General features: G+C 48.5%; 1 protein-coding gene across 6 annotated transcripts; it reads left to right on the forward strand.

The window, feature by feature from the left end:
* On the forward strand, nucleotides 1-25,820 carry Trpv2 (transient receptor potential cation channel, subfamily V, member 2). 6 transcript variants are annotated; one of them, NM_001382490.1, is made up of 17 exons: nucleotides 28-115; nucleotides 293-404; nucleotides 1,663-1,811; nucleotides 3,818-4,110; nucleotides 6,687-6,820; nucleotides 8,358-8,648; nucleotides 9,891-10,189; nucleotides 15,166-15,339; nucleotides 15,678-15,833; nucleotides 16,422-16,520; nucleotides 17,741-17,811; nucleotides 18,266-18,431; nucleotides 19,668-19,734; nucleotides 20,438-20,766; nucleotides 22,425-22,552; nucleotides 23,749-23,828; nucleotides 25,624-25,818. In NM_001382490.1, the coding sequence occupies exons 4-17, from the start codon at nucleotides 3,923-3,925 to the stop codon at nucleotides 25,710-25,712; spliced, it is 2,271 nt and encodes a 756-aa protein (NP_001369419.1). In that variant the 5' UTR covers nucleotides 28-115; nucleotides 293-404; nucleotides 1,663-1,811; nucleotides 3,818-3,922; the 3' UTR covers nucleotides 25,713-25,818. The 6 variants fall into 6 exon arrangements, with proteins under 6 accessions (NP_035836.2, NP_001369419.1, XP_017169990.1 ...); NM_011706.2 differs by lacking the exons at nucleotides 293-404; nucleotides 1,663-1,811 and adding an exon at nucleotides 1,489-1,640 and having other exon boundaries at nucleotides 1-115; nucleotides 25,624-25,820; NM_001382489.1 differs by lacking the exons at nucleotides 28-115; nucleotides 293-404; nucleotides 1,663-1,811 and adding an exon at nucleotides 1,142-1,640.
* The last annotated feature ends 947 nt before the right edge of the window (nucleotides 25,821-26,767 follow it).

Genomic DNA, 26,767 nt, shown 5'->3' on the forward strand with positions numbered 1-26,767 from the left:
TAAACAGAAAATAGAGCAGGAAGCTGTGGTAGAGGCTGGCCTGGCATGCCCATGTTCAAGCACTATAAAACCAACAAAGAAACACAAACACAAGCAGAAGATGCTTAGAACTAAGGTATGTGGCCATGATGGCGATGCTACTGTGTGTGTGCGTATATGTGTGTGTGTGTGTGTGTGTGTGTTGCTTGTTGCTCCTAGCAGGTGAGACAGCTTGTACTACAGAGAAAACAGGACATATTTGGGAAGAGTGGAGGGCCATGCCAGCTAGTATTTGCTGAGTTTTGCCTTACAGTGGACTCATCTGAAAGATGACCAACCATGGAGGCACAGTTATAACACCAGCACTGTAGAGAGAGAGGCAGGAGGATTGCCACAGTTGGTTTCATATCAAGTCCTTGCCGCAGGTAAAAGTGTAAACCAAACTAAAATCTAAATAGCTGCCGTGGCTAATGACTGCCATACTGGACGGTACAGGTCTGGAGTGTAGCATGGTGAAGGTGACATGACTGGGGCGGGCCTCTGGGCTGCATGAGGTTGTTGTATGAAGTTTGGGTTTTATTTTTAGTGCTATGAAAAAGTGGCTTGGAGGTGGGGGTGACATTAATTAATTAATTTTTGTTATTTAGTTTTTCTTTGATTACTGATACTGGGGGTCAAACACAGGGCCTTACATATGCCACTAAGTCTACCATTAAAGCTAAACGCTGGCCCCTGGTTTATATTTTTAGCAGACCACCTTAGTTGGTATAAGAATGGGGTGTGACGTATGAGTGTAGCAGCGGAGAAGCAGGGGGACCGGTTTGGTAGAACATTCTCACGGGAGAGAAATTAGTGCTTTGGACCAATCAAACAAAATTTGGGATGTGGAGCAAGGACAGAGGTCTTCCGGCGAAAAAGAGAGGGAGAGCTGGTCCTTGTTCTCCCTGGCAGTGCCGGGGCTGTACAATTTCAGCCATTCCTGTTGGCCACACGGTTGCCACCTGCTGGCTGTTTCTGGAAGTGCCCTTGTAAATGGATACTCGGGGGATCCCTGGGGTCAGGACGCTGAGCGAATCTTCCTTAGATGGAAATAATGGCTGGATGGGTTGGGCTGCATTCTCTGGGGCAAATGCTAGACTGAACCTCTTCTCTCTCTGGGGCTATCCCATTCTTCTCTCCCTTGGGTCGGACAGTGATGAACCAAATGGCCGGGGGAGGGCACACGGTGTTAAGAATCAGGAGGGGTGGGCGTCAGTGTTTTAGGGCATGAATCCCACACCTGTGCCAGCTTCCACCCAAGCCTAGGTCCCACCACCCCAGAACTTCCTCTGACTGCCCCAGGGGCTTCTCTGGCTACAGTTGTGGGTGGAAGTGCACCGATGGAGGAGCAGGGCGTGTCTCGCGAAAGCAGGGTGTGGCCAGTGGTCCTGATGATCAGCCCAGTGGCCAGTCACTGGTCCTTGACAGGTTGGCGTTAAGCCCGCACTATCCACTGTGTGCGACGAACAGGTGGAGGGTGGACGATACAGAGAAAGCTACGGCCAGCTACGGAGGCTTCCGCGGCACTTCCTCTCTCAATCCCCGCTGCTGGAGAGTCCCGCTAGGCTTGGTGATCCTGGCTTGTAGTCTGCTGCCGCTACGCCTTGACTTCAGCCTGAGGGGTAAGTCGATGGGCTATTTCAGGATGTCCTAGGGGTTGCGTCTGGAAGTATGACAGTGAATGATTGGATTGGTCTCCCGGCATCTCCATCTTGGAATAAGGGTCTGCGTGGGATCTGGCTCCCTGAACCTCCAGGCCTCTTTCTCTGCTGCCAGAATGGGGATCCCAGGAGGTAAGGTAGACAGCCTCTGGAAGACAGTTGTTGCTGCTGGGGGTTGGGAATGATGTCAGACGCAGCGTCTGCCAGGATTTGCTTGAGGGTGGAAGCTAGACTGCGCAAAAGGAGGATGCCCATGTCCTACTAAGGTGGGCAGAGAAGTGAAACCTCAGTCAGGCCCCCTGGCTATTGTGGAAAATGCCCCACCCAGTTCTCTGAGTGTACTGGGATCCTGTAACAAATTGAGAGTGGGCCGGGGCCACACTACCGCTTCCTCTCTTGGCCCTGTTTTTTTCTGTCCCTTATTTCTACCAACCTGTTCCCTGCCCCTTTTTCCTACCCCCACTGTCTTCTGACCGGCTCTGATTCTTTCCTTCCGGTTTCTGAACTCTGAGGAAGACAGAGGCTCCCCAGCTCTAACTAGGTCCCAGCCCCGGCCACGTGATGGAGGCTGTGGTTGCTGTTTCTGTTGAGGGTGAGGTTAGCTGTCAGCTAACCCCAGACCCAGTGTGCAGTTTGAGGTGGGAAGGCAGATAGCGCTTGCCAGCTCTAAAGCCCCTTCGGAGGTGGTGTCTTATACCCTCAGATATGAGTCAGACTGGAAACGAACGTAATTGGGTTCTGAGAACTGAAGAGGACCATCAGGACACGAAGCGAGGTGGCAACTCACTTCTCTTTTCTGAGTCGCGGTTGTTCTGGCAGCAAAAGGAAGGGTCTGATAGACCAGTAGTTCCCTGGATCGCTCCCTCTCTACATTAAGGGTTTCGTGGCCTGTGCTGGCCAAACAACTGAAGTTTTATCTGTCTGTACCATTGGGCACTGGGCTTGATATCAGGTAGAGAATGGGTGGGGTTGTGAACACAAGCATTCTCACCCCTAAATAGGATTTGAGTCTTCTTGAACATCAGAAATTCCCAAGGGGGATAAAGACAGTCCTGACTTCCTGTGAGATAATATCAAAGTGACAACTCTGTCAGGTCCCTGCTCCCAGCACATCTTCCTGACACTGCCTCTCTCCTTCACCGCTGATTTTCCCTCTTGGAAAGCTAACAGTTTCCCACTCTCCTTCCTACACATACACACCCCTTCTGTTGTTGTTGTTTTGTTTTGTTTTTGTTGTTTTTTTTGTTTTGTTTTTGTTTTTGTTTTTGTTTTTTGAGGCAGGGTCTCATTATGTAGCCTTGGTCCTGGAACTCACTATGTAGACCTGGCTGGCCTCTGCCTCCTGAACGCTGGGTTTAAAGGCGTGCACCACCAGGCATGGCTCTCTTTTATTTTTATTTTTATTTTTATTTTTTTGTGTATGTAGGTGTGGTTTTGGATGTGTGTAGACGCCAGAAGTAGATGTGGATTGTTTTCATTGTTCTCAGCTTTGTTTTTTTGAGCTAGGGTCTCACTGAACTCTGCTAGACTGGCTGGCCAGCAAGCCTCTTGTCTCTGCCTGCCTTTCTTCACTGAAATTAAAGATATACCTCATTCCGTGGCTTTTTATGTGGACACCCAGGATCCTCAGCTCCTCCAGGCTGTGTGGCAAGCCCTTTCTGATCCAGCTCTTTCCTCATCCCGCCTCCCTCTCCCTCTCCCACTCTCCCTCTCCCTCTCTCTCTTTCTCTCTTGAGACAGAGTATCCCAGGCTATTTTCAGATGACCTTGAACTTCTGATCCTCTAGCTCCTAATTCTATTTTTTAAAATATTTTATCAATTTATTACTTATTTTCTGTATATGAGTGTGTACCACGTGTGTGCTTGATACCTGCAGAGGTCAGAACACATCAGATCCCCTGGAACTGGAGTGACAGAGGGTTGTGAGCCACCATGCAGTGCTGGGCCCCGAACCCCGATTCTCTGGAAAGGTAGCCCAGTGCTCTTAACCACTGAGCCATCCCTCCAGCAGCTGGCCTTGGACTGCTACAGGTGGCTTATGCTTTGCTGGGTAGAGAAGCCAGCACTCTGTGCATGGTAAACAAGCACTGTCTTTACCCCAGCTCCTGCTCTCCTTTCTCTACATCACCTTCTCCAGGTCCCAGCCAGGCCTACCCCACTGCGGTATGAGAGAGAGAGGGGAACCTTAAGATCTCCATCTCCACAGAAGTTTCAGCGATAAGGAGCACCCTCCTCTCTCAGGATGACTTCAGCCTCCAACCCCCCAGCTTTTAGGCTGGAGACGTCCGATGGAGATGAAGAAGGCAGTGCTGAGGTGAACAAAGGAAAGAATGAGCCACCCCCCATGGAGTCTCCCTTCCAGGGAGAGGACCGGAACTTCTCCCCTCAGATTAAAGTGAATCTCAACTACCGAAAGGGACTGGGTCCCAGGTGAGGCTACCGCAGTTCCCAAACAGCACTCCAAGTCACGCAGTGGCCAATCCCTCACAAGTGTCTCTTCCTCATAGCCTAGCTCCACATAGTCCCACAGTCTGCTCTCTAGGGTTACACCTTCCAGAATGTTCTGCGTTCTTGGCCTTCTGCCAAGATCTATGTTTTTGGTAGAGGCACTTTCATCCAGTACCAAGTATGCAACTGACAATCAAACCCCTCTTCTTGATGTTTCGAACCCCACCCATTTTGGCCACAGTGGTAGCTCATGGCTGTAGCGGGATCCAAGGCTGACATAGTCACTGAGGCAATGTGGACCCTGAGAACTGAGGGCAGTGGGCTTCCTTTTAGAGTCATCTGCAGTTTGAGTTTCCTGTGTTATAGCTACCAATTCAGGGAGTGAGCCTGAGGGCATGCATCCTGCTTCCGGTCCTGCTAGGGTACTGAACCTGACTTCCCAGAATCCTCATGGGTTGACAAGAGAATGGACCAGGAAAGTCCTTTCTCCCTGCTCATCCCTGAGATGTGGCTATCACAGTGTAGCCTTGGCACACTGTGTTGTTTGTGTGAGAGACTAGTTAGCTAGGTTGGGTGACAGCACAGACAGGTGCATGGTGGCATCTGTGAATGAGTAGTGGGGCTGGACTGATGGTGATAGAATGGGATCCACAATGCCCTTTAGAATCCCAGTCGGTACCTTTCTGTGCTTCCCTAGTCTAAGGCCATGCATGGTTGCTGCCCTAGTGGCAGGGAGCAGTGTCCAAATGACCACATTTTCTAGGCAGATAAAACACAGAGCCCCTCATAGTCTGTGGCCATAGGGCTAACTGGATGAATAACGTTCATCTAGCTGGAATGAGGTGGACACCTATCTGTGTGGTGTTGCAAATGTGAGGGCTGCCTTTAAACGTGTCATGGCTGTATGTCTTCAAGTGTGAATGACCCAGTTAGTCACCCTATGTGTCAGAGTCATCAGGGTCAGCTCACTCCACAGGAGACTTGCTTGTTTGCTTTCTTGTGTTAAAACAAAAATCTTGCTCTATAGTCCAGCTCACCTCCAGTTTGAGGTGATCCTCCTGCTTCAGCCTCACGAGTGGTGGGATTAAAGGCATGTGCCACCATGCCCAGCTTTTCATAGATGTTAAGCTGGGACCTGAGAGTCCCTACACCATAAAGTAGCCTTCTCATCTGGGCAGCCGTGGTGCATGCCTTTAATCTCAGCACTCGGAAGGCAGAGGCAGGCGGATTTCTGAGTTCGAGGCCAGCCTGGTCTACAAAGTGAGTTCTAGGACAGCCAGGGCTACACAGAAAAACCCTATTTTGAAAAACCAAAAAGAAAGAGAGAAAGAAAGAAAGAAAGAAAGAAAGAAAGAAAGAAAGAAAGAAAGAAAGGAAGGAAGGAAGGAAGGAAGGAAGGAAGGAAGGAAGGAAGGAAGGAAGGAAGGAAGAAGCCTTCTCTTAAGTGGGCCTCTCTCCTTTCATATGTTCTTTTCGTAGTTCCAGAGGCCCCAGAGTTAGGCAGGCCTTAGTGAATACTGACAGAGCCTAGGAATGGGTTGCCAAGAGTCATTTGGGAACCCCGTGTGCTGTGTACCAGACTCACTGTATGGGCTAGAACCCTTTGTTTTATGGTATTTCCCTTATAATAACCCTTGGGTATTTCTATCTTTCAAAGAGGAAAATAGACTGAGAGAGGTTGGTTAAATGACTTGTGAGGGAGATAGCGCCATCTCACTAGACAACTGTCCCCTATTACAAGACAATACCAGATTGTGCCTGAGTTGCCACAAGAGCCCCCTTCAGGACTCTGTGAAGAAATTTCCCAGAAGTGTGGCTTCTCAGTAAACCTGTGGTCAGCAGATGATACTTAGTGCTGGCTGAAAATGATAGCCTATCGATGGGAAGCTTCGTGCTTGCCTAGTCCGGACCCTCTCTTGGGGTTGAGATGGAGCCTGATATTAGGCAGCCCCCATGGTGGCTCCGGTTCTGCTCTGTGTGACCTTGGGTAGATTGTGTTACTTGTTTGCCTAACCAAGAAAAGGCTGATTCACTACCTGTAAGGCTGGAGTGCAGATTAAGAGTGCAGATGATTATTCAATTAAGGAATGCGTGGTCTATGAGAAGAGGGGTAAAAAGCTTTTCTCAACCTCTTTACTGCTGCTTGGATGAGCCCAGGGCCTTACACACCCTAGGCAAGCACTTTACTGCTGAGTTATACACCTCCATCCCTCATCCCTGTTTCCACTTCATCTTCCGAGTCAGGGACGCGTGCAGCCTGAAATGACCCCCGTGGGATACCGAGTCTTTTGAACAATGATGCCCTTGATGCCAACAATTGCCTAGGATAGACAGAGCCACAGTATTGTAGCAGATTAAAGACCCAATGAGTTTCTTCTTCTCACCAGGAGCTCTGAGCTTCTGGAGCCCTAGGAAAGAGAAGCCCTTGAAAGAGTTCCTGTGTAACCTGAAGGCATAGTATAGGAGTAACGAACAGTGCTTGCGTGCACAGTGAGACCTCATGCAGGAGACACTGTGGCCACTCTCCAACATGAGTCACAAAACACGTTTTTCCACAGCCAACAGGACCCAAATCGGTTTGACCGTGACCGACTCTTCAGTGTGGTCTCCCGGGGTGTCCCCGAGGAGCTGACTGGACTGCTAGAGTACCTGCGCCGGACCAGCAAGTACCTCACTGACTCGGCATACACAGGTAGCCTTTGGTGTCCTCTGTCAGCTGTTCTCGGGGCTGGAGAGAACGCTCAGTGGTTGAGAGCACTGACTGCTCTTCCGGAAGCCTGGGTTAGATTCCCAGCACCCACATGGAAGCTAACAGCTATCTGTAAAAGCAGTTTCAGGAGATCTGATCCTTTTTTTCTAGACTTCATGGGACTGTGCACACTATAAAAAAGAAAAAAAAAAAAAAAGCTGGGGTGTGGTGGCACTTGCCTTTAATCCCAGCACTCAGGAGGCAGAGGCAAGCAGACCTCTGTGAGTTTGAGGCCAGGCTGGCCTACAAAGTGAGTTCCAGAACAGCCAGGGTTGGTACACAGCAAAACTCTGTCTCAAAATATCAAAAACAAAAAACAAAGGAAAAATAATTTGTGCCCTCTAGAAGATTCAAATGGTAAAGAAATATGTAAAGCCAAGAACAGCCTGTCATCCCGGGCTACTGGTAATGGCTTGGCATCTTTCCAGATTTGTCCAAAAGATTAGATATATAAAGTGTTGCCACACTCAATAATTTAGAATATGCTACCCGCCTCTCTACTGACTACATCGTATTTTTTAAAAATTATTTGGTTGTTAAGATGGTTGTAGCTCAGGCTAGCCTTGACTTAGTCTCCTGCCTTAGCCTCCTGAATGCAGCAAGACACGTGTTGCCACACCTAGGATTGTGGCACAGACATTCTCCTTGGTGTAAACTGCCCACCATTTAATCCACCGATGCCTGTATATGACTGCTCTCATTGTAGTTTAGGACCTCAACTTGCTACATGCTTGGCCCTCTGTGAGCTAAGCACTTTGTTTATTTTATTCTCATGTTTATAATAACCCTAGAATATTTCCTTTTATCAGAAAGGAAAACAAGTTAAGAGAGGATAAGTTACTTGTTGAAGGAGTCAGAGCCATTAAGTGAGGGAGACACTTAGAAATTCTGCCCTGGATTTTTTTTTTTTAATTTTTACTAGATGGGGGTCTCATGTAGCCCAGGATGACCCTGATTTTTCTGATCTTGCATCCACTTTCCAAGTGCTGGGATTACAAGTCTGTGCTATATGTGGTGCTGGAGAGCAAACCCAATATCCTCAGCCCTGCCCTGGGTATTCATGTACAGATACTGAATGTCTGTCCCAGGGTTGTGTGTGGTGGCACATGCCTTTAGTCCTAGCACTTGGGAGGCAGAGACAGGTGGGTCTTTAGGAGGTTGAAGCCAGCCAGAACTACAAAGCAAGACCCTGCATCAACAATATAACAATATAACAACAACAACAACAAGCACACACAGATGCCTTAGAAACTTGGTGTTAAGGCAGAAAGTATAGTTAAGCCTGCTGGTATTTTAATCCCTGTACTCTGGAGCCTTAACATCTTACAATGAAGTTGTGTTCCCACCAGTTGAATATAGCAACTGGGAAAAGATCTCAGCCTCCCATGGGATACTCTGGAACCTGGGTTTGCTGTACAAACAGGCAGATGGTCCAGCCTTTCTCTGAGCATTGCCTGTGCCTTCCCCTCTCTCCTTACAGAAGGCTCCACTGGAAAGACGTGCCTGATGAAGGCTGTGCTGAACCTTCAGGATGGGGTCAATGCCTGTATCCTGCCGCTGCTGCAGATTGACAGGGATTCCGGCAATCCTCAGCCCCTTGTCAATGCCCAGTGCACCGATGAGTTCTACCGAGGCCACAGTGCGCTGCACATCGCCATAGAGAAGAGGAGCCTGTGGTGCGTGAAGCTGCTGGTAGAGAATGGAGCGAATGTTCACATCCGAGCCTGTGGCCGCTTCTTCCAAAAGCACCAAGGAACTTGTTTCTATTTTGGTGAGGAAGCTTTTCTTAGCTATGCTGAGGCCCAGAGTGGGTAAAGCTTTGTCCAAGGTCACATGGTTAGTGATTGGCAGAGCTGGCGCTTAACCCCAGTTTACCTATTTCTAACCACCAGATGAATTAAATTACAACTTGTTTAAAGAGATGCTTAATCCTCTATTAGCCAGGGAAGCTCAGCATGTACCCAAGTCCAGACTGGGAGAGCATGGACGACAAGGACTGGATTATGCTAAGACTCAGCAGGCCAATCAGGGTGTAGCTCAGTGGTGGAACATGTGGCTAGCATGCAGAGGACCCTGGGTTCAACTTTTTTTTAAAAAGATTTTATATATATACTTATATACTGTCACTGTCTTCAGACACATCAGAAAAGGGCACTGGGTCCCATTATAGATGGTTGTGAACCACCATGTGGTTGCTGGGAATTGAACTCAGGACCTCTGGAAGAGCAGCCAGTGCTCTAAACTGCTGAGTCATCTCTCCAGCCCTCTCAACTTTTTAAAGTTATGTGTGTGTGGTATATATATTTATACTTTTCATTAATACGATTTAATGTATTTTTGTCTCTCTCTGTTCTTATTTTTGTTTTGTTTTTGCTTTTTACAAGACACAGGTTTCTCTGTGTAGCTCTGACTGTCCTGGAACTTGCTTTGTAGAACAGGCTGTCGTTGAACTCAGAGATCTGCCTGCCTCTAAAGACATGTACCACTATGTTCTGCTGTGGTTATCACTTTATTAAATGAGCTATTGCCTTATGCCCCTGGGTTCTGCTTTTAACACCCCTCCCCAAATCCTCAAAACAAATAAATGAAAACATTAACACTACCACAAAACTAAAACAAAAAACAACAACAACAACAACAACAAACCTCCACCAAATAAAAACCAACCTGATCAAGCAGAACTTGAATTAAGGGGTAGTGAGTCTGCTCTGTTCAAGACAAGAGACAAAGAGGAGGGGAGAGCTGGTTGGCTGCCTCTTATTCTTCTTGATCTGCCTCAGGGACACCTGGCCTTCTGTGTGAGGAGCAGGAAGAGTCCTGAGGTAGAGGCAGAAGCTCAAGCTTCCCTCCTTTTCCTCTCTTTTTTTTTTTTTTTTTTTTTTTTGGAGACATAGTTTCCCTGTGAAGCCCTGGTTGTCCTGGAACTCACTTTGTAGACCAGGCTGGCCTCTGCCTCCCAAGTACTGGGATTAAAGGTGTGCGCCATCACTCAAGCTTCCCTCTTGCTCCACAGGAGAGCTACCTCTTTCTCTGGCAGCGTGCACCAAGCAGTGGGATGTGGTGACCTACCTCCTGGAGAACCCACACCAGCCTGCCAGCCTGGAGGCCACCGACTCCCTGGGCAACACAGTCCTGCATGCTCTGGTAATGATTGCAGACAACTCACCTGAGAACAGTGCGCTGGTGATCCACATGTATGACAGCCTTCTCCAAATGGGGGCCCGCCTCTGCCCCACTGTACAGCTTGAGGATATCTGCAACCATCAAGGCCTCACACCCCTGAAGTTGGCTGCCAAGGAAGGTAAAATTGAGGTGAGCACCGTCCCTGTCCTGCCTCTCTTGGCTACAGGAGAACGCAGGCAGGCAATGCATCCACACATACATGCATATAATGCATCCTGGTCCCTCCCACGCTGGACCCTTCATTATCTCACTCCCTTCACTGTCAGTCTCATCCCTCACACTCCCCTTTCACGGTCAATTCTTTTTGTTTTGCCTTGTTTAACTGAGTGCAACCGGGGCCACCTGTGCAATCATAGGTTTCAAACTATCCATCGGAACCTGACAGGCTCACAGGACGGCAATAACCGCCTCCCTCCAAGACTGTGCTAGTAGATAATAGTTCAGTAGGATGAGTCCTTCACAAACTATGGTTAGCTGTTGACAGGCTCAGTCTTGTGCAGGCCTAGGGCAGCACCACCAGTGCAGGCTATAAGATCAGGATTTCAACTGCTGTGTTATGCACAGAAGACATCATTTTTCAGCCCTTTTCCCATCTTCTGGCTAACATTATTTCCAACCTCTTCTTCTGAAATGTTCCCGGAGCCTGGGATGGGGTAGAATAAACATCCTGTGTAGGATAGAATACTCAATGGTCACTTATTCTCACACCCTGAGCTGCTATGAGTCTCTGCATTTATTTACCTTAGTCCCTTGCAAAGAGAAGCTCTCTGTTACAGATGGGCACAGTATTTGTTTACAGGTCTAGATATAAATATTCACAAGGCGGATTGATGCCATGTTGCTTTGGATAAACAACTAGAATATGTTTGTGTACAGGGCCCGATAGTTTCGCAGCAGTGGAATTTTGACTGGGTTTACAATTCCAAGTACTGGGAGTATTCTTAAAGTCAAATGAGTTCTTTTTGTTGTAGTTGTTGTTATTAGGAGATAATGTTTTTTAAAAGATTATTTTTATCTTATGTGTGTGAGTATCTTGCCGTATGTATGTGCACTGGGAGAAAGCCTGGTATCTATGGAGGCCAGAAAAGGGCAGTGGATCCCCTAGAACTACAATTACAGGTGCCCCGTGGGTGCTGGGAACTGACCTGGCTCTTCTGCAGAAGCAGCAAGTGCTCTTAAGCATGAGCAATCTCTCCAGCCTCTGGGAGACAGCAATGTTAGTTTCTTCTCTGTTGTGTTAAAACAGCACGACTGGGCAACTCAGAGAAGGGTTTCTTTGAACCTAGGGTTATCCAGAGGGGTAAGTGTCCATCACCATAGGGGCAAGGAAGCATGCTAGCAGTCGAGCACAGTGGCTGGAACAGCAACCAGAGAGCTCAACAGCCAAGTAGGGAACAGAACAAACTGGGAATGGTACAGGACTTTTAAAGCTCAAAGCCCATCAGCAGTGATATACAGCCTCCAGAATGGACACACCCCTAAACCTACCCAAACAGCATCAACAACTGGTAGGACCAAGTCTTTAAACACCTCTGGGAGACATTTTCATTCACACTAACCCAGTAACCTTTTTCATTTATTTTGTCTAGTTTGCTATGAGTCTTGCCATTAGATTTTGTTTGTTTGTTTGTTTGTTTGTTTGTTGAGATAATGTCTTTCTGTGTGCCCCTGGCTGTCCTGGAACTCACTCTGTAGGCTAGATTGACTTCAGATTCAGAGATTCACACGCCTTTGCCTTCCCAGTGCTGGGATCAAAGGCGTGGGTCACCACTGCAGTGAATTTTTTTTTTTTCAGATTTTATCTACTGTGACATTTTTTCCCCTCTCATTGTAAGCTTCAAAAAATATGATCATTTGGGAGGCAGAGACAGGTGGTTCTCTATGAATTACAAGTCAGCTTGGTCAATATAGCAAGTTGCAGGCCAGCCAGAACTACAAAGAGAGTCCTATCTCAAAAAAACCAAAGAACAACAACAATAAAGGAGGAAAAAAGAAAGAAAGAAGGGAAAGAAAAGGGGGATAGTAGTGTTTTGTTTGTTCGTTTTTGATATATAGGATTTATTTTTTTTGTGTTTGTGGCTGGCCACGGTTGCCTATACTCTCAGCTACCTGGGAGGCGGAAGCAAGATGATCATTTGAACCCAAGAGTTCAAGACCAATCTTGGCAGTACAGCTAGTTCATAGCTAGTTCCTGTGGGAGGAACTAAGTGGAATGGGATTGTTATGTATATAGGTATAATTATCTTTTACTTAAATTTCCTTAGTTTTCCTATTACTTAACAGTTTCTACAAGGTTATATATGCAGTATGAATATGTGATATAGTCATATATTTATATAATAAGTATTCTTTTAAAAATTATGTATTTTTATATGTATGGATATTTGCCTACATAAATATCTGTGCACCACATGCACGCCTGGTGCCCTTGGAGGCCAGAGAAGGTGTAAGACCCCCTGAGACTGGACTTACTGTTGTGAGCTGCCATGTGACTTGGGTCTTATAGAGCAGCGGCCAGTGCTCTGAACCACTGAGCCATCTCTCCAGCAACAATATTGTATTTTATATACCTACTACATTTGTGTGCTAGCTACTTTCCATGACACCACACAAAATACCTGACCAAAGCCACTTAAGGAAGGAAGAGGGTTTTTGGTTTTGGGTTTTTTTTTGGCTCACAGTTTGAGGGTGCTGTCCACCACAGCAGGGGCCTGAGGCAGCTACCCACGCTGTCATCTGTGGTCAGGAAGCAGAGAGAGATGAGCGTTCATACTCAGCTTACTTTCCCTTTGTTCAGCCCAGGGTCCCAGCCGTAGGATGGAGACATCCACATGTAAAATGTGTCTTTCCATCTCTATTGACCTAATCGAAATAACTACATGCCCAGACACTTGTCTCTCCATCAGTGCCAGATCCTGTTGAGAAGATTGGCCATTACAATATGTAGCTTAGACTGTATGCTCTGTAATTGCATGATTATGTATGTTATCATTACATATAATGTACACATATATTTTTTCTTCCAGACATTCCTGACTTTTTTCTTTTTCTGTTGGCTGGCTTTGAAACAGGGTCTTATCAGCCTAAGTTGAACGTGAACTCTATTTACATTTATCATGTGTGTACATTATACATGTGAACACATGTCGTAGCATGTATGTGGAAGTTATATGATGACTTGCAGGACATGGTTCTCTTCCACCACATGAATTCCAGGACCAAGCTCAGGTCATCGGTCTGGACAGCAAGCATGTGCCTTTGCTCATCTAGTGCCTTGCTCTGACTTCTCGGCTCCCCTGGTGCGGGAGTTACAGGCGTGCATCATCCATCCTGGCACTCTCATTTATTTTGAATTTACTTAAGAATTGGCTTGGATTTATTTTCTTTAGGTGTGTGAGTGATTTGCCGGCATGTATGTATGTGTGTCACGTATGTGCATGGTGCCTGTGGAGACCAGAAGAGGGTATTGGCTCCTCTTGAACTGGAGTTATGGATGGTTGCGAACCACTGTGTGGGTGCTGGGAATTGAACCAGGGTCCTCTGCAAGAGTAGCAAGTGCTTTTAACCACCAAGTCACATCTCCAGCCTCTACAGTTTTATTTTTAATGATTAAAACTGATTTGCTTGAAAGTACTTTTGGCAGAAAGAGTAAGCACTACCCAACTCTCTGGTCCCCCCCACCCCCCAGTGCCTTATGAGTAAGTTTTATTTTTGAAGCTGCTTCACAGGTGTAGTCTATAGTCACATGTTGCCAGTGTCTAGAATGAGGGGACATTTTAATGGTCAATATAAAATAAACATAATAAGTAACAGGTTTTTTTGTGTGTTTGTTTTTGTTTGAGACAGGGTTTCACTGTGTAGCCCTGTTTGTCCTGGAACTCACTCTGTAGACCAGGCTGTGGAACTCACAGATCTGCCTACCTCTGCCTCCCTAGTGCTAGGATTAACGTGTGTAACACCACTGCCTGGGTTATAAGTAACAGGTTTTTTTAAAGATTAATTTATTTATTTTATGTATGTGAGTACACTGTAGCTGTACAAATGGTTGTGAGCCTTCATGTGGTTGTTGGGAATTGAATTTCTTTTTAGGGCCTCTTCTTGCTCCGGTTGGCACCACTCACTCCAGTCAACTCCGCTCACTCAGTCCCTGCTCACTCCGGCCCAAATATTTATTTATAAATAAATGTAAGCTGACTTCAGATGCACCAGGAGAGGGTGTCAGATCTCATTACGGGTGATTGTGAGCCACCATGTGGTTGTTAGGAATTGAACTCAGGACCTTTGGAAGAGCAGTCAGTGCTCTTATCCACTGAGCCATCTCGCCAGCCCCCATAAGTAACAGTTTTAATATTATTTTCTCCTCTCAGCTCCTGGTGCTCTTGCTGGAAAACCTTTGTTGTCTAAAGGCCCAGCTAGGGCTGCAGAGAGACTCAGTGGCTGAGAGCACTGGCTGCTCATACAAAAGACAAGAATTTGATTCTTGGCATACAGAGAATCGCTTGTAACAGTCTGTAACTCCAGTCCAGTGGATCTGATATCCAATTATGTTTTCCGTGGGCACTGCACATATGTGGTGCACAGACAGACATACATGCGGGTGAAACACCTATATACACATTTAAAACAAGCAAGCAAGCAATCACACAAACCTCTAAAGGCATGGCTCTATGGCCTGCGTAAGTTGCTTCCCAGTCTGCACCCTCGTCCTCATTTCTCCTGTGTGAAATCAAAGACTTCTTAACCTGTGTTGGAATAGGGATCTCTTTCTAGTCTGTTAGCTGTTCTGTGCCCTGACCACAGATGTGCACACACATGCATAACTGGTGGTCTCTGGTTTCAAATGATCTCAGTCCCCACCTGGGATCTCTGTGCTGAGAAACATAGGGAAGGAATCCATGGGGCCAAAATGAGGGAAGAAAGGGTTAGCCTGCCTGTCAGGCTGTGCATAAGTAGGAATGTAAACCTGCCACTTCACGCTTGGTTGGCTATATGTAAATGCTGAATCACGGTAGGATCTATGTGCTCTGCAGGGGCTCAGTGTTCTCCAGCCCCGACTCAGTGCAGGCAGGGTGACTAGCAGGTGAGCTTATGTGACTGCCCTTTAGATCTTCAGGCACATCCTGCAGCGGGAGTTCTCAGGGCTGTACCAGCCCCTTTCCCGAAAGTTCACCGAGTGGTGCTACGGTCCTGTCCGAGTGTCACTGTACGACCTGTCCTCTGTGGACAGTTGGGAAAAGAACTCGGTCCTGGAAATCATCGCTTTCCATTGCAAGAGCCCGGTGAGTCCTTGGGGTGTAGATCTGCCTAGAGATTCTGGTTAAGGGCAAGCCTTCCATCACTTCACAGCACAACTGCTGGAATGGAAGCTCATGGGAGGCACCTTTTAGGGATCCTGGGTATGGGAGCCTGTTCCCCATTTGTTCCTCTCCATTTCTCTTGGTCCTTGCATGGAGCGGGCCATGAAGTGGGTGCTTGTCACACCGTCTCATCTATCCAGCTGTATCCTCCCATACCGTCTATCCAGCTGTGTCCTCCCATACCGTCTATCCAGCTGTGTCCTCCCATACCGTCTATCCAGCTGTGTCCTTTCTATACTTTGCTCCCCTTCCCACCCCAGCACCGGCACCGCATGGTGGTTTTAGAGCCACTGAACAAGCTTCTGCAGGAGAAATGGGATCGGCTCATCCCAAGATTCTTCTTCAACTTCGCCTGTTACTTGGTCTACATGATCATCTTCACCATAGTTGCCTACCACCAGCCTTCCCTGGAGCAGGCAAGAGCTGGGTGGGACCGTCCTGGGGCACACCTGCTTGAAGCAACCCTGGAGTGAGAAGGAGCAAGGGGCACCATCCTACCAAAAGAGGACACTGAGGCTTAGACAGCGTGAGCGGTGTACCCAGACCTCTTCTGGAAACAGTCCCCTAGGGCAATGGGGACATCGATGGGAGTGAATTCTTACTGTATGCTTGCCAGGTGTGAGTTACTAGTCTAAGTGGTCAGCTTGTGTTAACTAATGAGCACTCACACCAGCCTCTGGGATGAAGAACTACCTCCCCCTGGTTTACTATTGAGCTAAGGAGAGGCACAGAAAGACTAAGTATGTTATCTAAGGTAATGGAAACTCTCAGTGGTAGAGATGACCTAAACCTAGAAAATCTGGCCCCAAGTCCAATACTAATATCACATGGTGCTAAGGGGCTGGACTCAGAGCTCCTTCCACAGAGCCATGTCCTCTCTGCTGCTCAGAGCAGCCTCTCTGTAGTGCAGGCTCAGAATCATTCTCACCTGAGGCTCGTGGGCAGCTAGTTACTGGGGATGGGACCCGAGACTCCAGGACTTAGGGGTGTGTTTGCCTCTTCAGCCAGCCATTCCCTCATCAAAAGCGACTTTTGGGGACTCCATGCTGCTGTTGGGCCACATTCTGATCCTGCTTGGGGGTATTTACCTCTTACTGGGCCAGGTAAGGACTCTTTGCTATTCTTCTGCCTTATGTAGCTCCCAGTCAACCAAGAAGCAAACCAGACCTTTCCTGGGAGTTAACTATGCCCACTTCCCTGCTGCAGAACCAGATTCCCATACCCAGCCTCACCAGAGTGGAAGGTTCTGGCCTTGCCTTCTGGGGTCCTGGCACACTTACTGCTATGATTTTTGAGGTACCTGTGGGGTGGCAGATGGCTTCTGTGTTTCTGGCACTGCAGGCCGTATACCCATAGAAATCAAGCCTGAGGCCCCCCCACCCCCGATCCTTCAGCTGGCTGGGTCATTCTTCATATGGGGAGCATAGAAAGCAATTAGTAGGTGGAGCTCAGTCCAAATCCTGTAGCAAGACATCTAATCTGGCAGCAGACCTGCAGTAGGCAGGCTAGATGTCAAGATACAGGGACTTTCTTAGAGAGGGCAGAATTGTGAAGCCACAGTCGGGTTGGCTGGAGCACAGGGTGCTACCTGGAAGGCCAGGGAGCGATGAAGATAAAGACCCTCTTCTTCCACTCTGTGTGTAGTAGGTAGGCACTCCTTCTGGACCCAGGGGCATCAGGAGCCCCCCTCTCCCCCGCCCCGTGCTGTCCAAGTTGGCTTTGAATTCCTGAATTCAAATGATCTTCCTGTTTCAGCTCCCCACGTAGCTGGGACTAGAGGTGTAGGCACCTCACACTTGGCTGTGTGTTTGGAAAGAGAATCAAAAATTATCTCAGCTTTTAGGAGGGCTCACGAGTGCCTGGCTTGCTCCTCATGGCCTGTCAGCCTACTTTTAAAAATAGAACCCAGGACCATCAGTCCAATGGTGGTCCCACCCACAATGGACTGGGCCCTCCCTCATCAGTCACTAAGAAAATGCCCTACAGACTTGCCTATAGCCCCATCTTACAGAGTTATTTTCTCAGTTGAAGCTTCCTCCTCTTATGTGGCTCTGGCTTGTGTCAAGTTGACATAAAACTAACCAACACAAGCTACATATTGAGAGGGGGTCAGGGTCAGGGGTTGGGGCAGGGGCAGGAAGGCTACAGTTTTAGCCCCTGAGGTGGTGTTAGCCAGGTTCCCAGAACAGGAAGCCAGTGGGGGAGCTGGAATCCAGGCCACAGGTCACAGGGGCAGCCTGGCTTGTACTTAGAGCTGAAGAGCAAGATACACACACACACACACATACACACACACACACACCCTGACCTATCTCCTCCACAGCTGTGGTACTTTTGGCGGCGGCGCCTGTTCATCTGGATCTCGTTCATGGACAGTTACTTTGAAATCCTCTTGTACGTGAGTCTTACTCCTTTCCCACACTGTCTCAGAGGACTGAGTGTGGCAGGTGTAGCGGAGTGTACCAAGCTGGTTGTAGAGGCCAGTACACAGGGCCCCAAGTTGTTCTAGGGGGCAAGGATTGGAAGTGTATGTCAGACCCGGGAATCCTGGCTGCTGGCCAGCTTGGGGCCTTTCATGTTCCCCGCTTTGTAGAACCTCATTGCATGTAGTGTCTCAGTTTTTGAAGACACTCTTTGATTCAGGTATCATTATTACAAGTGGGAAGCCCAGAGAATAAATGACTTGCCCAGGATGGAGGTTAGGCTGTGATTGGCCCAGCTGCAGACATAGGGAATCCATCTGAGATGGTGGAGACAGTCAGTGGTGGTTGGCGCGGGCGGTCTCATAGGAGTTGGGGGGATATTACCAAGTGGCCTGGAAGTTGATGCAGATCTTGTCCCCATGCAGCCTTGTCCAGGCGCTGCTCACAGTGCTGTCCCAGGTGCTGCGCTTCGTGGAGACTGAATGGTACCTCCCCCTGTTAGTGTCATCCCTAGTGCTGGGCTGGCTGAACCTGCTTTATTATACACGTGGCTTTCAGCACACAGGCATCTACAGTGTCATGATCCAAAAGGTGAGAGATGGGGGCGGACCAGGTACAGCCAGGCAAGGGAGGGTTGGACACACCTCCCAGTAGATTCCTTTTGGAGTCAGGAGCTATCCTTTACAGCTATCCTGAGCAGAAGAGAGCATGAGTTGTTTGACCATCTGTCATGTATCCAGACACTTGCCCCTCTATGACTGCAGGTGTGGGCGTGCGTGTACCTGGATGTCTTCATACACGCACAGATGCAGATCTGCTTGCCTCTGCCTCCCAAGTGCTGGGATTAAAAGCGTGCGCCACCACCGCTCAGCTGAAGAGCGGTTTTTTAAGTTTTCTTTTTTTGCAGTATAGAAGGTGGAACCTGGACCCCCATACAAGCTAGTCAAGGACTCTATCACTGAGCTGGATGTGACAGTTCCTTAGTGGTGACCTGGAAGAATGAGTCAGCCACCTTAGAGTGGAGGAGGAGCATCCTTTTCAGAGAGAGCAAGAAAAGTGAAGGCAAAGAGCCAGGACAAGGGGAGGGAGTGGTGCTCAAGATAGCCAGGGGACAAGGAGCAGAAAAGGCCAAGTGTGGGGGAGGGAGAAGGGAGACAGTACGGGTGTCTGGCATTTTAAAAATTCTTGTAAAATGGGACTGGAGAGATGGCTCAGTGGTTAGGATTTTTGGTTAGGTCAGGCCCTCATACATTCAGGCAAGCACTTTCACCCACTGAGATGGAGGTAGATTTTTAAAAGGCTCCTTCTGGGGCTGGAGAGATGGACTTTAAGAGCACTGACTGCTCTTCCAGAGGTCCTGAGTTCAATTCCCAGCAAACACATGATGGCTTACAACCATCTGTAATGGGATCCAGTGCCCTCTTCTGGTGTGTCTGAAGACAGTGACAGTGTACTCAAATACATAAAATAAATAAATCTTTAAAAAAAAAAAGTTCACCAGGCAGTGGTGGTGCATGCCTTTAATCCCAGCACTCCGGAGGCAGAGGCAGGTGGATTTCTGAGTTCGAGGCCAGCCTGGACTACAGAGGGAGTTCCAGGACAGCGAGGGCTACACAGAGAAACCCTGTCTCGAAAAACCAAAAACCAAACCAAAACAAAAAACAACAACAACAACAAAACCCTCCTTCTGCTCAGAATGACCCATGTTTGTACACACAGTCTGTAGGAGGGTGTGTGTGTGTGCGCAAGAGAACCCTATTAATTGTGTCTGGGGTTAGAATGCGTGGGCCATTCACCCAGGCTTCTCTTTGGGATTGTGTGTTCCAGGTCATTCTGCGAGACCTGCTCCGCTTCCTGCTGGTCTACCTAGTCTTCCTTTTCGGCTTTGCTGTAGGTAAAGACCTTTTAAAACTTTGAGTGTGTATTCACACACTTTGAGTGTGCTTGTGTGTGTGTGAATGTGTGTTCACATGCAGTGCTTGTGTGTGTGTGAATGTGAGTCTGTGAACTTATGTGCATACATGCAGAGAGGCCTGAGCAGGATGCTGGGTGTCCTCGCCTCTCGCTCCCTGTTTTATTGCCTTGAGACAGTAGTGTCTCTCACTGAACTGGAAGCTCACTGATTTTTGATTAGCATGGTCGGTGAGCTCTAGGGATCTGCCTGTCTCTGCCCTGCAATGCTGGGCTTATAGCCACATGAACCTTTAGAATTTTAAAATTACATTTGTGTGTGCATGTGTCTGTGTGTTTGTGTGTCTGTGTGTGAGTGTGTGTGTTTGTGTGTGTGTGAAGGTCAGAAGACAACTTATTGGGAGGAGGTTGTCTTCTTCCATCTAGTGGAATTTGGGGACCAAATTCAGGTTATCAGATTTGGAAGCAAACACCTTTATTTGATGAGCCATCTTTGCCAGCCCTATGCTCACCTTTCTGCATGAGTGCTGGAGATTCAAACACAGGTCCTCATGCTTACAGCAGCAGCACCCACTGTTACCCACGGAGTCATCTTGACAGTCCAAATACTCCTTTCTTGCTCCCCCCACTCTACAGGCTGCCTGGTGTTCTCCCAGACTGAGACCCCTCTTCTCATTTCCCTACAGCCCTAGTAAGCTTGAGCCGGGAGGCCCGAAGTCCCAAAGCCCCTGAAGATAGCAACACCACTGTGACGGAAAAGCCCACGCTGGGTCAGGAGGAGGAGCCAGTCCCATATGGGGGCATTCTGGATGCCTCCCTAGAGCTGTTCAAGTTCACCATTGGTATGGGTGAGCTGGCTTTCCAGGAACAGCTGCGCTTTCGTGGGGTGGTGCTGCTGTTGCTGTTGGCCTACGTCCTCCTCACCTACGTCCTACTGCTCAACATGCTCATTGCCCTCATGAGTGAGACTGTCAACAGCGTTGCCACTGACAGCTGGAGCATCTGGAAGTTGCAGGTACTGCCAGTGAGCGCCCCCCACCCTTCACCCTTGGGATCTTGCTGAGCCAGCCCCACCCCAGTGGAGGCTGCTGAGGGCCCAGCATCCAATCACATGGAATCAGCCCAGCAGGACTAACCTGCTAGCTGGTTGTAGCCAATAGGTTGTAGCCATTCATCCCTTCATTAGGATTGTTGTGAGGATCAGATAAGCTCAGGAGTATGAAGCGTCCCAGACAGAACCTGGAGCATAGTAGGTGTTCATGTGGAGCCAGTTACCATGATCCCTTGGCATTATCATTGAGACAAAAGTCTCACTATCTATCACCAACTGGCCTCCAACTCACAGCAATCCCACTGCCTCGGTTTTCTGAGTACACGGATTATAGGTTTGAGTTACTATGGTTGAATATCAAGCATGTCTTGAATGCCTATTACTGGTAGGGCTATGCATTACAAACCCAGCAGAGAACAAGAAAAAGGCCCCTCCTGAAATCCACATATGTAAAGTATGAATTGATAACACGGAGGAGGCAAGAAAGCTTGCAGGGTCTAATATGACACCCCTTCATCTCAGTACCGAAGCATTAGATAGCTATGTGTGTCTTACTTGGGTAAAGAAACGGTGTGTAGGTTTTGGCCAGGGACGGCCTTTCCCTGGAAATTGAGCTCTGCTGCTAAATTATTGCTGTCCTTGGGGCCATTTCCACCTTTATCCTCCAGTGGGGTCTTGTTTTATGTAATTTTAAAATGCATGCTTGTTCCTTGCCTGGTGCCAGCAATGGTCATCTCACCTAGCTCCCATGGCTAGCTTCGCCAAACCTTTAACGACCACCCAGTGACTGTGCCCTTTCTCCTGTCCACCTGAGTCACTGTGGATAGAAAACACCAGACAGCCTTACTATTTTAAAACCAGCCCAACACAACTGCTGGGCAAAGAATTTCTTGCCCCATCCTCCTGGCTGGGGAGGCTACAAACTATTGGTTTCTAAGAGTTACATGTCTGCTACTTCCTATCTGCTCCACAGCCTGGTCCGAATCCCCAATCCTCTCTCTGCCACGGAAATCCCATCTTATCCTTTGCCCAGTGATTGGCTTCTGCCAGCTTTATTGACATGATCAAGAAATAACTAGGGGGCTGGTGAGATGGCTCAGTGGGTAAGAGCACCCGACTGCTCTTCCGAAGGTCCAGAGTTCAAATCCCAGCAACCACATGGTGGCTCACAACCATCTGTAACAAGATCTGACGCCCTCTTCTGAACAGTGTCCTTACATATAATAAATAATAAATCTTTAAAAAAAAAAAAAAAAAAAAAAAGAAATAACTAGGGAGCCGGGCAGTGGTGGCGCACGCCTTTAATGCCAGCACTGGAGAGGCAGAGGCAGGGGAATTTCTGAGTTCGAGGCCAGCCTGGTCTATAGAGTGAGTTCCAGGACAGCCAGGGCTACACAGAGAAACCCTGTCTTGAAAAACCAAAAAAAAAAAAGGAAAAGAAACAACTAGGAAACTAGATTTCAGTTATCAGCTCCTCCCCTTATAGCGTCTGGGATGTCCTGATGTGTGTGTTGGGGGATGAGGGCATTGGTGAGGTGGGAAAGGTAATGTAGTTTGGAGTGCACACGCACGCCCTTCAAGCAGGGTCCCAGGCTATTGTTTGATGTGTCCTTTGTCCCCAGAAAGCCATCTCTGTCTTGGAGATGGAGAATGGTTACTGGTGGTGCAGGAGGAAAAGGCATCGCGCAGGGAGGCTGCTGAAAGTTGGCACCAAAGGGGATGGTATACCTGATGAGCGCTGGTGCTTCAGGTGAGCTAGTGGGCAGGACAGAATGGGGATGGGGTGGAGGTAGGGTGGTAGGAGGTGGTGGTGGTAGTGGTGGTGGTGGAGTGGGGACTGGCTGACTCAGGAAAGCCTCGTGCTCCGAAATGGCTGCAGGAGCCAGGTGTGGTGGGAGGGGCAAGGCTGAGGAAAACCAGCTTACTCTATCTGGGCTAGTAAGGTCATGTGTGCTGACCCCACTCCCTGGCCCTGCTGCCACTGCCTGTCTACCCTGCCATCCACTGAGACAGTGGTACAAACTTAAGGTCCCTTCCCTAGTGATTTCTGATTTCCCCTGTGGCCAAGAAGCCAGTATTCTAGGGTCAGACTGGCTACCCTCATCCCTAGATCTTCCAGTCTGATCTTGAAGATCTATCCCCTTCCATGGAAACCAAGCTTTTCTCTTCTCTTCTAGTCTCTTCTCTTTCTTTCTTTCTTTCTTTTTTTTTAGAAAATATTATATATATACATATATATTAAAATTATATATATATATATATATATATATAGAGAGAGAGAGAGAGAGAGAGAGAGAGAACACTGTCGCTGTCTTCAGACACACCAGAAGAGGGCACTGGATCCCATTACAGATGGGTTGTGAGTCACCGTGTGGTTGCTGGGAATTGAACTCAGGACCTCTGGAAGAGCTGAGTGCTGATGCCATCTCCCCAGCCTGAAACCAAGCTTTCCAATGTTCAGAGAGGATAGGGTTGTTATGAAAGTGAATGTCCAGCCACTGCAGACACCTTTATGGGCAACAGCTGATCAGGGGAGAAGATGGGGGCTTTACTCAGGACAAGCGGTCATAAAAGAGCCCAGAACCTGAAGCACAAAGATACATCCAATCTCACTTCCTCTCCTCTGATCGCTCTGAGAAACCCAGACACTGGGAGCAGCTGGGGTGGAAGGGACCTCTTTCTCCACATGGATAATACCTGGCCTTAGGGGTCATAGTGAAGAGTCACAGGGACGGATCTTGTGATGTGTGGGTGGACCAGTGAGTGCCTTGTTAGGGAAGGGCAGGAAAAAAACAAAAACAAAAACTCATCTTCCTTATTATCTATACAGTCCCCTGGGCAGATGGAGGTGTCCCTTCCCCCTCCGCTCCCACCCCCACCCCAGGGAAAGCCTGCTGGGCTGTTGCCAGCTTCCCTGAACTTCAGAGCTGATTCTGTCACCCACAGGGTGGAGGAAGTAAACTGGGCTGCATGGGAGAAGACCCTTCCCACCTTATCTGAGGATCCATCAGGGGCAGGCATCACTGGTGAGTGCCCTTGGGGGCTGCAGCCCTTACCATGGTTCGTGTGAGCATGTGCTGTGTGTGTGTGTGTGTGGGGGGGGGTCTGCTGGCAAAACAGCCTTCGAAAGGCCTGCTGGGACTCAGAGCCAGGTGGTGTGATTTGCTTTGCAGCTGTGCCCACACCTGCTCCTCCTGTGGGGACTGACTGGTCCTCTCTATCCCAAGCCTGCCCTGCTGGCCTTTCTAGGGAAGGGTCCTTAGCCCTTATTTGCTTCTGCCTCACTCTGGCCTCCTTGCCGACTTCTCCCCTGCCCTGGTTATCAGTTGGACCCTGTGCATAGGTCTGGGCTGGATCTGGATTTGGGTTCCCAGCAAGGGAACAAGTTAGAAAGCATGTTCCTGAACTTTTCAATCCTATCCTGGTCTACAGCACAGGTGGCATCTCTCTGGGCCACCTTTGACAGGCCAGCTTATCTGACTTAAGCCCCACCCCCTTAAGTCTCAGTTGAAGCCACTTCCTGTAAATCTCTGTAGCATTTGGCTGGTCTGTTCTAGCCCTATAACAGCCTTCCTGTCTCTACCTTGTTGCCTCCACCAAAGCCAACTCCTCTCTCCCACCCCAGGCATGCTCTCTGACGCTTCCGTGCAATTCTCAATATTCCCGTCTCTTTCTTGACAAATGTCTCTTGTCATAAACCCCATCCGAGTTGCCTATGATCTGCTACCAGGAGGCTCTCCCAGCATCTTGCTACCCCAAGCCTGATGGTTGCCTGCTTCTTCCTATCCTCACATCAAGGCTTTCTTTCTACCTTTGCTATCCCTTCACAAAACGCCAGGATAGCGAGTCATTTGGGTGCTCATCTGGTCCAGGTGTTTTTTTTTTTTTTTTTGGTTTTTCGAGACAGGGTTTCTCTGTATAGCCCTGGCTGTCCTGGAACTCATTTTGTAGACCAGGCTGACCACAAACTCAGAAATCCACCTGCCTCTGCCTCCCAAGTGCTGGGATTAAAGGCGTGCGCCACCACGCCCGGCGATCCAGGTGTTCCATACCCAAATCCCAGTCTTTCTATGAGCTAGCCACACTGGCTTGATTGGAAACAATCCCAGCAGGTAGTGTGCATGTAACTCTAACCTTCACACCTAGACGTGGGCCCTCTGCCCACTCCTCCTATCTGATGCTGACCCTTGGCCTCTCAGGCATCTGCTTACCCTTGCACCTCTGTGCCCACAAGGTGTCTCAGCATCTACCCCAACCTTCAGACAGAATTTTCTGCTTCAGGCCTGTACCACTCCCTTCTGGATAATGTCGCCAAGGTCTTCACAGGCCTTATGCTACACAGCTCCAGAAGGGCCATAATCTTCGCTATCCCCATGCTGTTGTCAAGGTTCTTCCTCAAGAGTTCTGTCATCACAACAGCCATTCCCTCTGCAGTACTCTTTGTTCTTTATGTGTCTCTGAGCTCTCATCTTCCCGGGGTGTCCATCCATATCCACCCCCAACCCCAAAGGAGGGTCACCTCTCTCCTTTGAGCTTCCTGACTTGTTTTCCCTGCTCCTCAGTGTGCCTCAGAGGCTCTGGTTTCTGACAGAGCCTGTCAAATCTGTGGACCTTTGAGTTTCTGTGGGGAGACCCCTGAGTGGTCCATGGAGGGGTCAGGGGATTCTGGGAGGAGGGATGCAGGGAGGTGAGGTTCCAGGATTTGCTGTTATACCCACAACATGGTGGGCTCTCAAGGCTGTGGCCCTCCTGTTTCCCTGTCACCTCCTTCCAGGGGATGCATGGAGGGCAAAGTCACAGTGATCCTTGTTCTATTTACAGGTTATAAAAAGAACCCAACCTCTAAACCTGGGAAGAACAGTGCCTCAGAGGAAGACCATCTGCCTCTTCAGGTCCTCCAGTCCCACTGACGGTCCAGATGCGGCAGCAGCAGGCTGGCAGGGTAGAGTAGGGAATTTTGCCAGCCACACCCGAGGCTACTGAATTTTGGTGGAAATATAAATATTTTTTGCATAACCAAGTCTTCTAGAAGTATTATTTTAAAAAGTTACTGGGCCGGGCGTGGTGGCGCATGCCTTTAATCCCAGCACTTGGGAGGCAGAGGCAGGTGGATTTCTGAGTTCGAGGCCAGCCTGGTCTACAAAGTGAGCTCCAGGACAGCCAGAGCTATAAAGAGAAACCCTGTCTCGAAAAACCAAAAAAAAAAAAAAAAAAAAAAAAAAATTACTGGAACGTTGCCTCTGGTCGTACTTGCATGTGTCTCTAAGAGCCAACCTGGGTCAGGGGCTAGTCTGCTCAGAAACCCTCACCAGCCACACCTCATTCTACTCCTGTCCTCTTCCACAAGACAAATGAAGCCACTGTCCCACCTCTAGGATCACGGTCTCCTTCTGGAAGCTCTGGATCGTTGCTCTCACTCACCTGGGCTTCAGCTTCCCACTTCTCTTTACCACTCTTTGCAGGAAAGCCAGAGGACCTTCTTGACATAAGACAAGCAAGCCCACCTCTGAACTCTTTGGGTCTGAGAGCAGTATCCTCGGCCTTGTGCTCTTTTTTTGTTTTTTTGCCCATGAGTTCCAGACCCACCCAACCCTGTACTCCTTTTGTTTTCAGGGGAGTTTGATGAAAAGTCCTTAGTACTTTTTCTTAATTATTCACAAAGCCTGAAGGGCTTCATATTTGGCTCTTTGACTTGGCGTTTGCTAGATGTTTCTGCAACTTGAAACTCCCAGAAGGGGGAGGGCAAGGGAGAGCTGCACCTCTGTTAAAGATTCAAGGCCAAATGACTCAAGATTGAAATTAGTGTTCAAACCAGAGCTAAATTATTTTGGACTATTTTTGGTCCCTTTGAAGCCATCCATATCCCTTGCCCCCGAGTTAACATCCTTGTGACTATGAAAACCTTATATTACTATTCTTGACAGGCCACTAATTTCCACACATTCAAAAGCTAAAAACATCATTG

Source organism: Mus musculus, chromosome 11 (genome assembly GCF_000001635.26).
Source record: "Mus musculus strain C57BL/6J chromosome 11, GRCm38.p6 C57BL/6J".
NCBI lineage: Eukaryota > Metazoa > Chordata > Mammalia > Rodentia > Muridae > Mus > Mus musculus.